This window comes from Chlorocebus sabaeus, chromosome 3, assembly GCF_047675955.1.
Source record: "Chlorocebus sabaeus isolate Y175 chromosome 3, mChlSab1.0.hap1, whole genome shotgun sequence".
NCBI lineage: Eukaryota > Metazoa > Chordata > Mammalia > Primates > Cercopithecidae > Chlorocebus > Chlorocebus sabaeus.
In genome coordinates, this window is record NC_132906.1 from 19266999 (window position 1) to 19284118 (window position 17120).

General features: G+C 40.6%; 1 protein-coding gene across 1 annotated transcript in view; it reads right to left on the reverse strand.

Moving 5' to 3' along the window:
• Positions 1–2040: 2040 nt before the first annotated feature.
• MRPS31 (mitochondrial ribosomal protein S31) overlaps positions 2041–17120 on the reverse strand; it is a 37786-nt gene continuing 22706 nt past the window's right edge. Inside the window, exon 7 of the mRNA XM_037986770.2 lies at positions 2041–2339. Coding sequence (XP_037842698.1) covers positions 2110–2339 — 230 coding nt within the window. The 3' untranslated portion in view covers positions 2041–2109. The remainder of the gene's footprint in view (positions 2340–17120) is intronic.

The window sequence follows — 17120 nt, forward strand, 5'->3', positions numbered from 1 at the left end:
GGATTGTTGATTAACTGTGAATTAATACCTTTCATGAATTGTAAAAAACGCTCACCCATTAACTAGTTAGAGGCCGGGTGCGGTGGCTCACGCCTGTAATCCTAGCAGTTTGGGAGGCTGAGGTTGGTGGATCACCTGAGGTCAATTCAAGACCAGCCTGGCCAACATGGCAAAACCCCATCTCTACTAAAAAATACAAAAATTAGCTGGGTATGGTGGCACGTGCCTGTAATCCCAGCTACTAGGGGGTGCTGAGGCAAGAGGATCGCTTGAACCTGGGAGGTGGAGGTTGCAGTGAGCTGAGATCGTGCCACTGCACTCCAGCCTGGGCAACAGAGCAAGACTCTGTCTCAAAAAAAATAAAAACTATTTAGAGTTAGCCTCTGACCTATTTTCTCTTTTCTTTCCTGTTGGCAATATGATTATACAAATGTTACTCTTTTACTTCCCTTTCCTATTTCTTTCCTCTTTGCTTCTCTCTGCTGCATATGGATACTTCTTTACTACTGTTTAACTCCACTAATTTTTTTTTTTTTTCGTCCTCTCAACCCAGCTTTTCTCAACTTTGGGAAGAACTGGGAAGAGAAGGCCAAATTTTTTAATGTTTTTCAAATCTGCTTGGTCACTTTCAAAGCATCCTGCTCAATATTCATTCTATCTTACACATATTTTATATTCTGACTCTAATAAGCCCAATATTCAGAGGCTTTATGAGTCTGATTCTGTTCTCGTTTCTGTTGGTACACATTCATGGTTCTGCTTCCTTGTGTGTGTTGTCATTTGAAGCCTGTGGTTATGGTGGATTCCTTCACATGGTTCCTGTTGACCTGGAACACTATTAGCTTGGGACTGCTGTCAACTAAATCTTGTTTTGAGGTTTTTTAGAATCCTTAAACCTTAAAAAAAATTTAGGCCAGGCACCGTGGCTCACATCTGTAATCCTAGCACTTAGGGAGGCCGAGGCAGGCAGATCACTTGAGGTCAGGAGTTCAAAACCAGCCTGGCCAACATGGTGAAACCCCGTCTCTACTGAAAATACAAAAAAATTAGCTAGGCGTGGTGGTGGGCACCTGTAATACCAGCTACTTGGGAGGCTGAGGCAGGAGAATTGCTTGAACCCTGGAGGTGAAGGTTGCAGTGAGCCGAGATCACGCTGCTGCACTCCAGCCTGGGTAACAGAGTATGACTCTGCCTCAAAAAAAAAAAATTTTTTTTTTTTTTTAATCTAAAAAACATTTTCTTGAGACAGACTCTTGCTCTATCACTCAGGCTAGACTGCAGTAGTGCAATCAGGGCTCACTGAAGCTTTAACCCCCTAGGCTCAGGGGATCCACCCACTTCAGGCCCCTCAACAGCTGTGACTACAGGTGCATGCTACCACGCCTGGCTAATTTTTAAATTTTTTGTAGAGACAGGGTCTCCTCTCCCTGTGTTGCCCAGGCTGGTCTCAAACTCGTGGGTTTAAGTGATCTTCCTGCCTCAGCCTCTCAAAGTGCTGGGATTATACACATGAGCCACTGTGCCCGGCCCTCAATCCTTTGAATTGTATGAAAGTTGAGTCACACTGCTCAGCAGCATACTGGAAAAGAAATAATTCTAACTTTGGCATGAAGACCTAAAGTACTAGAATGGATTAGAATAAACCCTTTATTTCTACAGATTAATTTCTCTATAGTGATCCAGACTTAGCTGAGGGTAGTTAATTTAGTGTAAAATGTAAGTATGTACAAATGTAAACAAATAAAAATATGTACATACATATCTGTCTATAAATCATCTCAACTGTTATAACATAGTACTGTGATATCATCCAGTAATTCTACTGTATTTCAAAGAAGTACGGTCACTGAGTGAAAAGAAAAAGGTCAGGAGGAGTTGTCTTAAATGCATTGCTAATTCTCAGATATTCTTTTGAACCTATGAATACTGATGATTTTTCTCCATGCAAGAATATTTTTCGGTTACCAACATATTTTTTAAAACAATGTAACATTTATACCAGCCAAATCAAATGTAATAATCAACATAACATATACAAACTCTAGTAAAATTATTTTATTTAGTTGTAATATCCATCTCTAATTGTTTGAAATAAAAATTTCCATGGTCTTAATTGAACTGTATGTTACTTTCTTGCAGAATGTCCTTTTTTTCATTAAAGTAATTTCTAAACCACTCTATGTGCTCAACCTTCTGTTTAACACTAAGATACGGGTTTTTGGAAAGGCCGCAAGTCACCAGCTCCATGAAGTGGCGAATTGGTCCTTGTTTTGGAAAGCTTTCCAGGTGTTTCTCCAGAAATATATGTTCATGAAATTCTGAACCATCATCATCAAAACCTAGGAAATGAGACAAAATACATTACAATTTTAAATATAAAACCTACATTATATAAATAATATTGAGGTAATATAATATTACGGTTTAAGGCATGAACTTTGGAGTTAGAACCTAGGTTGTAGTTTGAGTCGGAGTCTTGCTCTGTTGCCCCAGATGAAGTGGAGTGGCGTGATCTCAGCTCACTGCAACCTCTGCCTTCTGGGTTTCATATGATTCTCCTGCCTCTACCTCCCGAGTAGCGGGGACTACAAGCATGTACCACCATGCCCAGCTAATTTTTTAATTTTTAGTAGAGATAGTGTTTCACCATGTTGGCCAGGCTGGTCTCAAACTCCTGACCTCAAGTTATCTGCCCGCCTCGGCCTCTCAAAATGCTGGGATTACAGGCGTGAGCCACAGTGCCTGGCCTGGAGTTAGACCTAGCTTTGCCCACCAATTTAACAACAATGACTTTGGACCAATTAATTAACTTCTCTGAGCAGGAGATTCCTCAGGCACAATACTGAGAACTAAAACAGCACCTTGCTGGCATTTTTGTAAAGATCAAAGAGACACAAACTATATACAAAGTTCATTTACAATGCCTAGCATGCCGTAAATGTTAAAAATGTGGTGGCGACACCAGGCGTGGCGGCTCACGCCTATAATCCCAGCACTTCAGGAGGCCAAGGCAGGCGGCTCACTTGAGGTCAGGAGTTCAAGACAAGGCTGGCCAACATGGTGAAACCCTGTCTCCACTAAAAACACCAAAAAAATTAGCCAGGCGTGATGGCATGTGCCTGTAATCCCAACTACTTGGGAGGCTGAGGTATGGAGAATTGTTTGAACCTGAGAGGCAAAGGTTGTAGGGAGCCAAGATTGAGCCACTACATTCCAGCCTGAACAACAGAGTAACACTCTGTCTCAAAAACATAAATAAATAAATAAAAATAAATAGGATAGTAATTATTTCTAATGATTATTTTTTTCTTTTGAGATGGAGCTTTGCTCTTGTCGCCCAGGCTGGAGTACAGTGGCACAATCTTGGCTGCCTGCAACCTCCACCTCCCAGGTTCAAGTGATCCTCCTGCCTTGGCCTCCCCAGTAGCTGTGATTACAGGTGCCCGTCACCAAGTCCAGCTGATTTTTGTATTTTTAGTAGAGACAGGTTTTCACCATGTTGGTCAGGCTGGCTTGAACTCCTGACCTCAGGTCATCTACCTGCCTTGGCCTCCCAAAGTGCGAGGATCACAGGTGTGAGCCACTGCACCCGGTCACTAATGAATATTTTCATAAACAATGGCAACCATCAAGAACACTTTAAAAACATTTTAAAATATATAAATAAAACAAGATGGAATTGTGAAAAATGTTCAGGCAGCTCATAAGAAGCTAAGAGACCAGGCACCGTGGCTCACACCTATAATCCCAGTACTTTGGGAGGCTGAGGCAGGGGGATTGCTTGAGCCCAGGAGTTCAAGACCAGACTGGGAAACATGGTAAAACCCCGTCTCTACAAAAAGTACAAAAAAGTAGCCAGGTGTGATGGCACGTGCCTGTAGTCCCAGCTACTTGTAAGGCTGAGAGGGGAGGATCACCTGAGCCTGGGAGGTCGAGGCTGTAGTGAGCTGTGATCACACCACTGCACTCTAGCCTGGGCAACAAAGTAAGACCCTGTCTCAAAAAAAAAAAGAGCCAAGAAAAGACAGAGCAGGTCGGGAGTGATTGCTCACGCCTGTAATCCCAACACTTTGGGAGGCTGGGTGGTGGTGGGGAGGGGGGGGGCTGGGGGGGGCGGCGGGTCACAACGTCAGGAGTTCGAGACCAGCCTGGCCAATGTGGTGAAACCCCATCTCTACTAAAAATACAATTAGCTGGGCATGAAGGCATGCTCCTGTAGTCCCAGCTACTTGGGAGGCTGAGGCAGGAGAACTGCTTGAACCCGGGAGGCGGAGCTTGCAGTGAGCTGAGATTGTGCCACTGCACTCCAGCCTGGACAAGAAAGTGAGACTCTGTCTAAAAAAAAAAAAACAAAGAAAGAAAAAGAAAAAGAAAAAAGAAAAGACAGAGGAACAAGAAATAGAAAAAATGAACAGAAAATAATACTTTAAATGTAAATAATCTAAGTATATGAATTAAGACAGAGATTGGCACAGTGGATATAAAAACATAAACCAACTATATGTTGTTCATAAGAAATTCACCTTAAACACCACATAGGTAGATTGAAAGTAAAAAGGATGATTAATATTATCTTGGTAACATTAATTTTTTTCAAAAGCATGATTGGCTATATGAATAGAAGATAACGTAGATCAACAGTCTTTTTAACTTAGAATGCTCCAGGAGGGCAGAATGAATAGATCCTTCCTGAATGAATCAATGAATGAATGACAGTCAAGTGGTACTAGCACATATAATGCAAAGGAAAAAAAAGAGCAATAAAGAGGGTATACTATATATAAAAATAAGATCTAGATAGATAGAAAAAGGCTCCAGAGCTATATACAAACTAAACCTCTATTCACTAAAGACATTCTAAACATTCTAAATTATCTTACTAAAAGATAAGCAGCAAGGTCAGCCACAGTGGCTCATGCCTGTAACTCCAGCACTTTGGGAGACCAAGGCAGGTAGACTGCTTGAGCCCAGGAGCTCGAGACTAGCCTGGGCAACCTGACGAAACTCCACCTCTGCCAAAAATACAGAAAAATTAACCAGGCATGGTGGCATGTGCCTGTCACCCCAGCTGTCATACCTTTTTTTTTTTTTTCTGAGACAGAGTTTCACCTCTTCACCCAGACTGGAGTACAGTGGCACGATCTCTGCTCACTGCAACCTCCGCCTTCTGATTTCAAGCGATTCTCCTGCCTCAGCCTCCAGAGTAGCTGGGATTACAGGCTCCTGCCACCAGGTCTGGTTACTTTTCGTATTTTTAGTAGAGACAGGGTTTTACCATGTTGGCCAGGCTGGTCTCAAACTCCTGACCTCGTGACCCGCCCCTCCTCGGCCTCCCAAAGTGCTGGGATTACAGATGTGAGCCACTGTGCCCCGCCCCAGCTATCATACTTAAGGGACTGAGGTGGGAGGATCACCTAAGCCCAGAGGTCAAGGCTGCAGTGAGCTGTGATTGCGCGACTGCACTCCACCCTGGGTGACAGAGTGTGAGACGCTGTCTCAAAAACAAAAAAACAAAACACACACACACACACACACACAAAAGATAAGCAGCAAGGACTTAAACTGTGGCAAACTGAACCCATGCTTAAATCTCTGCTCCCTTGTGACACCTACCAAATGGCCATAAAAAGAGTAAAAAGTACAAAAGCACAAAGATGAAAAGAAAAAGAAACAATAACAGACAAGAGATGGCAGTAAAACTGTAGAAGACGCAAAGTGCACACATGAGTAGTAACTGACTTAGCAGAGGAGAAGATACCAAAACTATCTGTAAAAGACGAAGACAAGAAGCAAAAACACTTAAAAAAGACTTCAAGAATAGAGGAATCGGTACTACTGAAGTTATGAGTAGGGATAAGGAACAAAAACCAGGAGGATTAATTGAAAATGGGTTTAGGGAACAGATTTCCAGTGTCCCATCTCCCACATGCACCTCTAGCTGCGTATCCTCCTCCACTCCTGAAGAAGATGAGCAGTTTACTTTTTGGAGAAATTAAAATGGAAAGAGAAAATAAGTTGTTGGATTGATAAGAGCAGAATTAAGTGAAAGTCTATATGCTGAATGGTGAGACACTCCCCTCATCCCCAATCCTTTTCCCCCACCCAAAGGAAAAAAAGAGCAATAAAGAGCGTACATTATATACAAAAATAAGTTCTAGATAAATAGAAAAAGGCTACAGAGCTATGTACAAATTCAATCTCTATTCGCTAAAGACATTCTAAACATTCTAAATTATCTCACAGCCAACATCTATAGCCTCAAGTCAAGTGGTTGGAAGATTTCTCATTGGAGAAACTCAGTGAGAAGAATTATAAATATGGAGTTACGAAAGTCCTTAAATGAAGAGGTTCCCTCCCAATTCCTCTCAAATGAAGCCACCAGTTAACTAGTCCCATCCATTCACACACATCTAACAAACAGCTTTTCATGGCTTCAAGTATAAAAAAACCTTCAAAGAACAGTAGATATTTTAAGAAAGTGTCTAACATAAGTGACAGACACCTTGGCAGGAACGGATACCTATCTCTCAAATCCATTCTGGCTTTTTATCTTGGTAAAAGAACTAAACATGTGCATGGGCAGGGGGTGGTGACTCATGTCTGTAATCTCAGCACTTTGGGAGGCCGAGGCAGGAGGACAGCTTGAAGTCAGGAGTTTAAGACCAGCCTGAGCAACAAAGTGAGACCCTGTCTCTATGGAACATTTAAAAATTAGCCAGGCGTGGTGGTGCGCACCTGTAGTCCTAGCACCTGGAACACTGGGGACAGGACGATCAATCACTTGAATCTAGGAGTTTGAGGCTGCAGTAAGCTGTGATCACACCGCTGCACTCCAGAATGAGTGACAGAGTGACACTACACCTCTTAAAAGAAAGAAAAAAACCTGTACATGGCTGTTCGGCAACATTACATTTCCCAGCCCCTTCTGGGTTAGGCATTGGTATATGTTTAAATTATTACCAGCAGAACCTAAACAGAAGTGATGTGTGACATTTACAGCCCAGAGCCTTCAAGAGAATGAAACTGGGTCAGGCACAGTGGCTCACGCCTGTAATCTCAACACTTTTGGGGAAAAAATCTAATACTAAAAAGAAGAACAACGACAATGCATTTAGTTTTTTTTTGTTTTTTTTTTTGAGAGGGAGTTTCACTCCTGTTACCCAGGCTGGAGTGCAATGGCACAATCTCAGCTTACTGCAACCTCTGCCTCCTGGGTTCAAGCGATTCTCCTGCCTCAGCCTCCTGAGTAGTTGGGATTACAGGTACTCACCACCATGCCCAGCTAATTTTTGTATTTTTAGTAGAGATGGGTTTTCACCATGTTGGCCAGGCTGGTCTCGAACTCCTGACCTCAGGTGATCCGCCTGCTTCGGCCTCCCAAAGTGCTGGGATTACAGGCGTGAGCCACCACACCCAGCCCAATGAAGCATTTGGAAGTTAAAAATATGGCATCAGAAACAAAAATCCAATGGAAAGATTGTAAGATAACAGTTAAGGAATGTCCCCAAAGCATAGAACAAAAGGAGAAAAAGAAAAAGATTGGGAGGCTGAAATTATCAAATAATACAAGAAAATTTACCCAGAATTGAAAAATGAAGTTACTGGATTAAAATTATCTAATAATGTCTAGAACAATGATTGTAAACAAATATAATCCCTTTCCAAGGATAACCCTCCTGAAACTTATGACTATTATGAAGAGAAGATGCTAAAAGTTACCCAAAAAATAAATAAAAGAGATCACATACAATGAATCTAGGAGAAGAATGGAAAAAATGGCAAAAGCATTCTCAACAAAATAAGATGGTGGAGTGGTCGGGCACGTGGATCACGGCTGTAATCCCAGCACTCTGGGAGGATGAGGCGAGTGGACTGCTTATTAAGTCCAGCAGTTCAAGACCAGCCTGGGCAACATAGTGAAACCCCGTCCCTAATAAAAATATAAAAAACTAGCCAGGCGTGGTGGTGAGCGCCTGTACGAGAGGCCGAGGTGGGAAATAACCTGAGCCTGGGAGGTCAAGGCTTCAGTGAGCCAAGAACGCGCCACTGCGCTCTAGCCTGGACAACCAGAGTGAAACTCTGTCTCAAAAAAAAAAACAAACAAAAACAAAACAAAACAAAAAAACGGCCAGGAGTAGTGGCTCATGTCTGTAATCCCAGCTACTCGGGAGGCTGAAGCAGGAGAATCGCTTGAACCTGAGAGGTGGAGGTTGTAGTGAGCTAAGATCGCACCACTGCACTCCAGCCTGGTTGACAGAGCAAGAAAGACAATGGAGCAAAGGTTTATTGTGAAATAAAACTATTTCCAATCTTTAATTTCATCCTCAAGTAAACAATTAAAAAAGTACCAAGATAGAGGAAAGGCATTTTATAGATCAAGTGTCTCAAAGCATGCGCTTCAACAAAATGAGATAGAGAAGAAAACATGTGGTCCAAAAAGAAAGGGTATCCAACATAGAAGAGACAGGAGTCCCAGGAGGAGGGCAAAATGATAGGAAGACAGCTGTGTCAGAAGACCTAGGTATAGATGACAGCTACAGACAAAGAGCTCCAGGTACCCATGGACAAAAACCAAAACTAACAGGAAATCCAATATTTTTGTGCATGTGAATTTGAGAGGCTGTATGAAATGTAGAAAAACCTACCTAGAGACTCAAGAAAAAACAAAGCAAATACGAAGAAAAATAAAACAATTGTTAACTTTGGGTGGGAACAGGAAAAAAAAACATAGTACATTTTTTGTCTTACCATTAAACAATTTTCCAGGCTGGGAACAGTGGCTCACACCTGTAATCCCAGCACTTTGGGAGGCCAAGGCAGGAGGATCACTTCAGCCCAGGAGTTTGAGGCCAGCCTGGGCAACATAGTGAGACCTCATCTTTAGAAAAAAAAAAATTATCCAGGCATAGTGGTGTGCCTGTGGTCCTCCTTACTAGAAAGGCTGAGATGGGAGGATCACTTGAGCCCAGGAATGCGAGGCTGCAGTGAGCCATGATCCTATCACTGCACTCCAGCCTGGGTGACAGAGTGAGACCTTGTCTCAAAAAACCCCAGATAACAAAACAACACCCCACACAACTGTCCATAGTCATATTAGTGTAAACAATGAATTCAGGTCTTACAAAAAATTGTAATATATCTACACTAGAAACATGAGGAGAAGATACATACACGAGATGACATCTAAAGTAGATAGAAGTAAGCATATAACTTAGAAATACAAAAAATAAAACACAGCTAAAAGATTAAAAACTGATGGCTCTGAGAAGAGGCCTAATAGATGATAAAAAGAACTGCTTTATAAGACTTGTGCTTTATATTATTACCTTTTATATTAAACTAAATGCTTACTATGATTTTTAAAGTCAAAGTATTTTAAAAGAAAGCAAAGAGACAAACTGGGAAACATATTTCCAACACATGTAAGAGTTTAAGAATTAAAGTCCGTAATATATTGAGTTCCTACAAACGCTATTAACAAAGAGCCCAACAGAAACAGTCAAAGGATATAAAAACATAAGTCACAGAGGAAGTACAAATAGCCAATAAACATATGAAAAGATGTGTAATCTGGTTATCAATCAGGGAAATGCAAATAAAAACACCAGTGATGTCATTTTTTATCCAGAACATTTGAAAGATTAACAATATCCAGTATTAGGCTGTGGAGAAATAGGATTTTTACATAGTTGGTTGACTGGCTATCATTTCAGAAGAGACTTTGTGAGTATTTATTGCCATTTAAAATATACCTATTCTGAATTGAAAGTACTCAAACATGTACACAAGAACATGTGTAAAAGGATCTACTATAGCTCCACCATTCAAAAGGAAAATGGCAAAAGAAATTACAGTCTGCATTCATAACAATCGGACATATAGAACTATAAAATGAATAAGGTCTATCTCTACGTACTGACAAGGAAATGCTTTCAAGACATACTGCTAATAAAAACAAATACACACACACACACACACACACACACTGCAGGACATTATATGTATGGTGTCTTCCCATACAAGTCAAAAAAACCAGTAGATAAATGGGTAACTGCCATTTAATGTTGATTGAGAGGACATATGTCAAACTATTGACAATGGTTATTTCAGGAAAAGAAGAAGAGAACCGAGGAGTAAAGTACATATTCTTTCACATGATTTGACTTTTTTGCAAGTAAACTTTCATTATTATTTACGTAATTTAAAATATTTTAAATAAACCAAAGTAGCACAATACAGTAAAGAAAACATAAGAGACAGTGAAACATTAAACATAAGGAAATCCTATATGATGCACAGTCAAGGTGACAGGTTAATTATGTCTAATTCTGCTTTAAATATTGAATACACTTTTAAAATATGATACAACAAATAAAGAGTGAATTCCAGTTAATAGCAATGACCAATTATTTTTGAGAAGGCCACAGTAGAGCACTGAACCAAACTCAGTCATTTTCACTTTGAATTGTTGTTTCCACCTCTATATATTACCACAACTATTATTTATTTTCCTGTCAGTACTTTAAGGCTCCTGTTCACAGGCCATAATCTCATCTAAAACAACAAACAGATCCTGCTACCTTTCAGTTAGCACATACCTAATAATCTTTACACTTCCCCTAATTTTCTCCACACTATACTTGCCCAAATAACAGAGCCCTTCTTTAGGGTTTTATGGTAATTAGAACTTTTCTCACTGTTCTTGTTGGATCATATTACAGCACATATTTCAGATACCCTAGAGGACACGTAAAAAGCGAAAAAGTTTAAACCAACTAAAGAATAGAAACCAAAGTGTGATTAACTTTCATCCTGACCTTCTTTGCCCACTGAAGCCTCTAAATTGAGAATTACTCAAGGAAAGCATATCAAAAATTAGCCTTAGACTAGCCATATGCAGAAGACTGAAACTGGACCCCTCACCTTTGACCATATACAAAAATCAACTCAAGATGGATTAAAGGCTTAAATGTGAAATCTAAAAGTATAAAAACCCTACAAGAAGACCTAGGAAATACCATTCTAGACAACAGCCCAAGCAAGGACTTCATGACTAAGTCAAAAAGCAACTGTAGACCCGGCGCAGTGACTCACTACTGTAATCACAGCACTTTGGGAAGCTGAGGCGGGCAGATCACCTGAGGTCAGGAGTTCAAGACCAGCCTGGCCAACATGGTGAAACTCTGACTATACTAAAAATACAAAAAGAATTAGCTGGGCATGGTGGCAGACGCCTCTAACCCCAGCTAATTGGAAGGCTGAGGCAGGAGAATCACTTGAACCCAGGAAGCAGAGGTTGCAGTGAGCTGAATCGCACCAATGCACTCCAGCCTGGGCAACAAGAGCGAAAACTCTGTCTCCAAAAAAAAAAAAAAAAAAGCAACTGTAACACAAACAAAAATTGAGAAGTGGGACCTAATTAAAGAGCTTCTGCACAGCAAAAAAAAATTCAATTAACAGAAAACCTACAGAATGACAGAAAATATCTGCAAACCATGCATCCAACAAAGGTCTAATATCCAGAATCTATAAGGAACTCAAACAATTGAAGAAGCAAAAAACAATCAACCCTATTAAAAAATGGGCAAAGGACATGAACAGACACTTCTCAAAAGAAGACATATACATGGCCAGCAAACATATGAAAAATGCTCATTATCACGGATCATCCAGGCAATGCAAATCAAAACCCAACGAGATACCATCTCACACCAGTCTGAATGGCTATTAAAATGTAGCAAACAACAGATGCTCGTAAGGTTGCAGAGGAAAGGGAACGCTTATACACTGTTGGTGGGAATGTAAATTAGTTTAGCCACTGTGGAAAGCAGTCTGGAGATTTCTCAAAGAACTTAAAACAGAACTACCATTCAACTTAGCAATCCGATTACTGGGAATATGCCCAAAAGAATATACATTATTCTCTCCTAAAGACACATGCATATGTTCATTGCAGCACTATTCACAATAGCAAAGACATGGAATCAACCTAGGTGCCCATGAATGGTGGACTGGATAAAGAAAACGGGGTACATACACACCATGGGATACTATGCAGCTATAAAAATAATGAGGTCATGGCCTTTGCTGCAACATGGATGGAGCTGGGGGCCATTGTCCTAAGTGAATTAATGAAGAAACAGAAAACCAAATACTGCATGCCCTCACTTATAAGTGGAAGCTAAATACTGAGTACATATGACACAAAGAAGGGAACAATAGACACTGGGGCCTATTTGAGGGTGGAGGGTGGGAGGAGAATGAAGATTGGGAAACCACCTTTCAGGTATTATGCTGATTACTTGGGTGACAAAATTATCTGTACACCAAACCCCCATGATACTCCATTTACCCATGTAACAAACTTGCGCATGTACCCCTGAACCTAAAAGCTAGAAATAAAAAAATAGGAAGAAAACACAAATTAGAGACACAAATAAATGAGTTTTAAAAAGGAGACATAAATTAAAAAGGAGACATAAATCAAATAGCTAAACATTTAGCTATTTGAAAAAAATAATTTACAATTCCCTAACAACATATGATGTTTCCTTTTTTTTTGAGCCGGAGTCTCACTCTGTTGCCCAGGCTGGAGTGCAGGGGCGTGATCTCGGCTCACTGCAAGCTCCGCCTCCCAGGTTCACGCCGTTCTCCTGCCTCAGGACTGCAGGCGCCCCCCCACCACGCCCAGCTAGTTTTTGTATTTTTTAGTAGAGACAGGGTTTCACTGTGTTAGCCAGGATGGTCTCGATCTCCTGACCTCGTGATCCGCCTGCCTTGGCCTCCCAAAGTGCTGGGATTACAGGCGAGAGCCACCATGCCTGGCTCATATGATGTTTTCATATGCCATCCTTATATGTTCTTTGGTAAGGTGAACAGATATTTTGCCATTTTATTTTTATTTATTTATTTATTCATTTATTTTTGAGATAGAGTCGTGCTCTGTCACCCAGGCTGGAGTGCAGTGGCGCGATCTCCGCCTCTCAGGTTCGAGCAATGTATGTTCATTGCAGCACTGTTCACAATAGCAAAGCAATTAGCATGCCTCAGCCGCCCAAGTAGCTGGGATTACAGGCCTCGTCATCACGCCTGGCTAATTATTGCATTTTCAGTAGAGGCCGGGTTTCGCCATTTTGGCCAGGCTGGTCTCAAACTCCTTATCTGAGGTGATCTGCCCATCTCGGCCTCCCAAAGTGCTGGGATTTCAGGCAAGAGCCACCGCACCCAGCCTATTTTATTTTTATTTATTTATTTTTGAGATAGAGTCTTGCTCTGTCACCTAGACTGGAGTGCAGTGGCGAGATCACAGCTCACTGCAACCTCCCTGTCCTGAGTTCAAGAGATTCTCATGCCTCAGCCTCCTGAGTAGCTGGGATTACAGGCGTGCACCACCAAGCCTGGCTAAGTTTTGTATTTTTAGAGGAGATTTTTAGAGGAGATGGGGTTTCACCATGTTGGCCAGTCTGTTCTCAAACTCTTAACCTCAAGTGATCCACCTACCTCGGCCTCCTAAAGTGCTGGGATTACAGGCATGAGCCACTGCACCCGGCCATATTTTGCATTTTATTTTATTTTATTTTTATCTTATTTTATTTTATTTGAGACGGAGTTTCACTCTTGTTGCCCAGGCTGGAGTACAATGGTGCAATCTCAGCTCACCACAGCCTCCGCCTCCCGGCTTCAAGTGATTCTCCTGCTTCAGCCTCCCGAGTAGCTGGAATTACAGGCATGCGCCACCACACCCGGCTAATTTTGTATCTTTAGTAGAGATAGGGTTTCACCATGTTGGCCAGGCTGGTCTTGAACTCGTGACCTCAGGTGATACACCTGCCTCGGCCTCCCAAAGTTCTGGGATTACAGGTGTGAGCCACCGTACCCAGCCAAGAATTTTTAAAATGTATTTTGTATACCTGTCTTTTATCACAGATACGTGTTTTGCAAATATTTTCTCCTACTCTGTGGCTTGTCTTTTTATATTTTAACAGTGTCTTTCACAGTGCAAACGTCTTATTTTTTAATATAGTTCAACTTACCACTTTCTTCTCTCATGGATCATGCTTTTATGTTGTATGAAAGAACAATCCCCTCAACAAATCCCCTCTCCCCCATAAAAACTAGCTTTAGAAACACTCTGTTACTGGGTAAGCATAAATGTGATTAAATTTAGTTAAAATCAAAGTAGAGGCTAAAATAAAAACGGATTATTAACAATCCAACATATAAACTAGTGCCAAGTCTAAGTGAGAACAATTCCATCTAATAGCGCTTGTAAATCTCCATGAAGGCAAAGCACAAGGGACTAACAAGCTCTTAAAACAGAAACAGAAAAAAAAAGCTATTCTCAATTGGAAAAATAATGTATATGCATTAAGTGGCAAAACAACAAACCTTAATTTTTTATATAATGGAAAAACACCACACTGCGAACTAAACTGTAAACACATGACATGTCACTTTGTCATTTTCAATATTACGTTCCAACACTACTAAAAACAAAACAAAACATCTTTCCACAAAAGAATCTAAATAAATCTTCATAAAGCTAATTAGTAGGGAAAGAAAGGTATTTCATTCATTTCAACATTTAAGTATAAGAAATATAAAAGAAAGTTATTGAATTGTTGAGGTGTCAGGTTACAACGCCAGTTTCTCAAAGTACAAGTTTCTAAGTGTGCACCCAGGGCAGTGATCAAAGTGAGAGTTTCCATAGTCCTTTCCTGTTTTTACTTCAGATAACAATGCCTTAAGGAGCTGAAAATGAGTTACCTACCACCTCCTTTTCCAGCCCTGAAATATCAATAATATGAAGTGTCATATGGATAGTTGTCACATTTATCTCCCCAACCTGACCAAAAAAAACATGTTTCTCTCCTTTTTTAGAAATTAAATTTTCTCAGAAACCAGGTCAAATTTAAGATAAATTCCGTTGGAGTTTGATCAAATTTTGATGCACTTAAGTGTTTCACTGCTGATGACAATATACTATGAGTTTGTGCTTTCCTAACACCCTACTCGGTGGTTCCCGGATAATACATACTATCCTTATTAATATTTTAAGATTTAAAATGTTCCAGTATAAAGTAAAATTTCGAAAAATAAAATGTTACAGTATACAATGGAAAACAGTTACAGAAGCAAACCCCCTCACAATATTGTTGCTGTAGAAACAGGGGTGATGATGATGATGATGCTTTACTTGTTTAACCTCACTTACTCCTCACACCAATCTTGTATAATGAGTCCTATTATTATTCCCATCATTTTAGAGATGAAGGAAGTGAGGCTTGGGGAGATCAAGACTGTAACTTACTCTGGATCTTGAACTTCTAAAACCACTATGCTTCACTGACTCTCCTGAATAAAGTCACATTATTATACCTCAATACTGTTTTTTTTTTATTCTTTCTTTCTTTTCTTTCTTCTTTCTTTTCTTTCTTTCCTTCTTTCCTTCCTTCCTTCCTTCCTCTTTCTCTCTTTCTCTCTTTCTCCCTTCCCTCCTTCCCTCCTTCCCTCCTTTCTTTCTCTTTCTTTCTTTCTTTCTTTCTTTCTTTCTTTTTCTTTCTTTCTTTCTTCTTTCTTTCCCTCCCTCCCTCCCTCCCTCCCTCCCTCTCTCTCTCTCTCTCTCTCTCTCTCTTTCTTTCGCTCTGTCACCCAGGCTGGAGTACCGCGGCACAATCTTGGCTCACTGCAACCTCTACCTCCTGGGTTCAAGTGATTCTCCTGCCTCAGCCTCCCAAGTGGCTATGATTACAGGCATGAGCCACTGTGCCCGGCCTAATACTGGGTTTTTAAATCAGGTTTTTAACCATGAGGACTTGGAACACCCAAGTTTCTTCAAATAATGAAATCTAAACATGTTGTAAGAGCAAACCAAATCTTTCATTAAATCAGATATTATTTTACAGAAGAGGATACTGAGGCTCAGGAGCTTAAATAATTTCCTCAAAGGCAAATGGCTAAAATGGACAGAGCTGGTACTCAGTTTTGCACAACTAAAAAGGCGTTGGTCTTTTTACCTTACCCTGATACTTTCCAGAACACAGAAACCATACTTTAAGCAACACACAGGTTATGTAATACATGAAACACAGTATTCTATATTATTGCAGGTATAATATGAATATACAGGCCAGGCGCGGTGGCTCACGCCTGTAATCCCAGCACTTTGGGAGACCAAGGTGGGCAGATCACCTGAGGTCAGGAGTTTGAGACCAGCCTGGCCAACACTGCAAAACCCTGTCTCTACTAAAAATACAAAAATTAGCTGGGTGTGGTGGTGCATGCCTCTAATCCCAGCTACTCGGGAGGCTGAGGCATGAGAATTGCTTGAACCCGGGAGGTGGAGGTTACAGCGAGCTGAGATAGTGCCACTGCACTCCAGTCTGGGCGACAGAGTGAGATTCTGTCTCAAAAAGCAAAAACAATATGAATATACAAAATATTAAGAATTTGCTAAAAGAATCTGTAAGTCTCTAAAGTTTTCCTATAAAAAGTAACACTTTATGTTAATTATTTACATATAAGACTAAATATTTCTGATACTTAAGCTTCCGTTCTACCTATTAATCCAACAAATAAAAGATTATCAAAAATTAAGATATTACAATGATACCATAATATTATGAAGGTTAAAATACGGACTACATTTTCCTAAGACTTATTTAGGCTTTTCCAACTTCTAGCTAATCTTAGCCTAAAAGCAAACAAATCTTTTCTCTTTTTTTTTGTTTTTTGAGATGAAGTTTCACTCGTGTTGCCCAGGCTGGAGTGCAATAGCGCAATCCTGGCTCACTGCAACCTCCGCCTCCCAGGTTCAAACAATTCTCCGGCCTCAATCTCCTGAGTAGCTGGGATTACAGGCATGTGCCCTTACACCCGGCTGATTTTGTATTTTTAGTAGAGACAGGGTTTCACCATGGTGGTCAGGCTGATCTCGATCTCCTGATCTCAGGTGATCCACCGGCCTCAGCCTCCCCAAAGTGCTGGGAATATAGGCGTGAGCTGCGCCCAGCCATGAATCTTTTCCAATTCAAAATACGTCTATAAACTCAATTAAAATGTTTAACTGATGACAACATGGGTATCATAAAAAATAAATAGCATAGTAATACTGTTTTTCT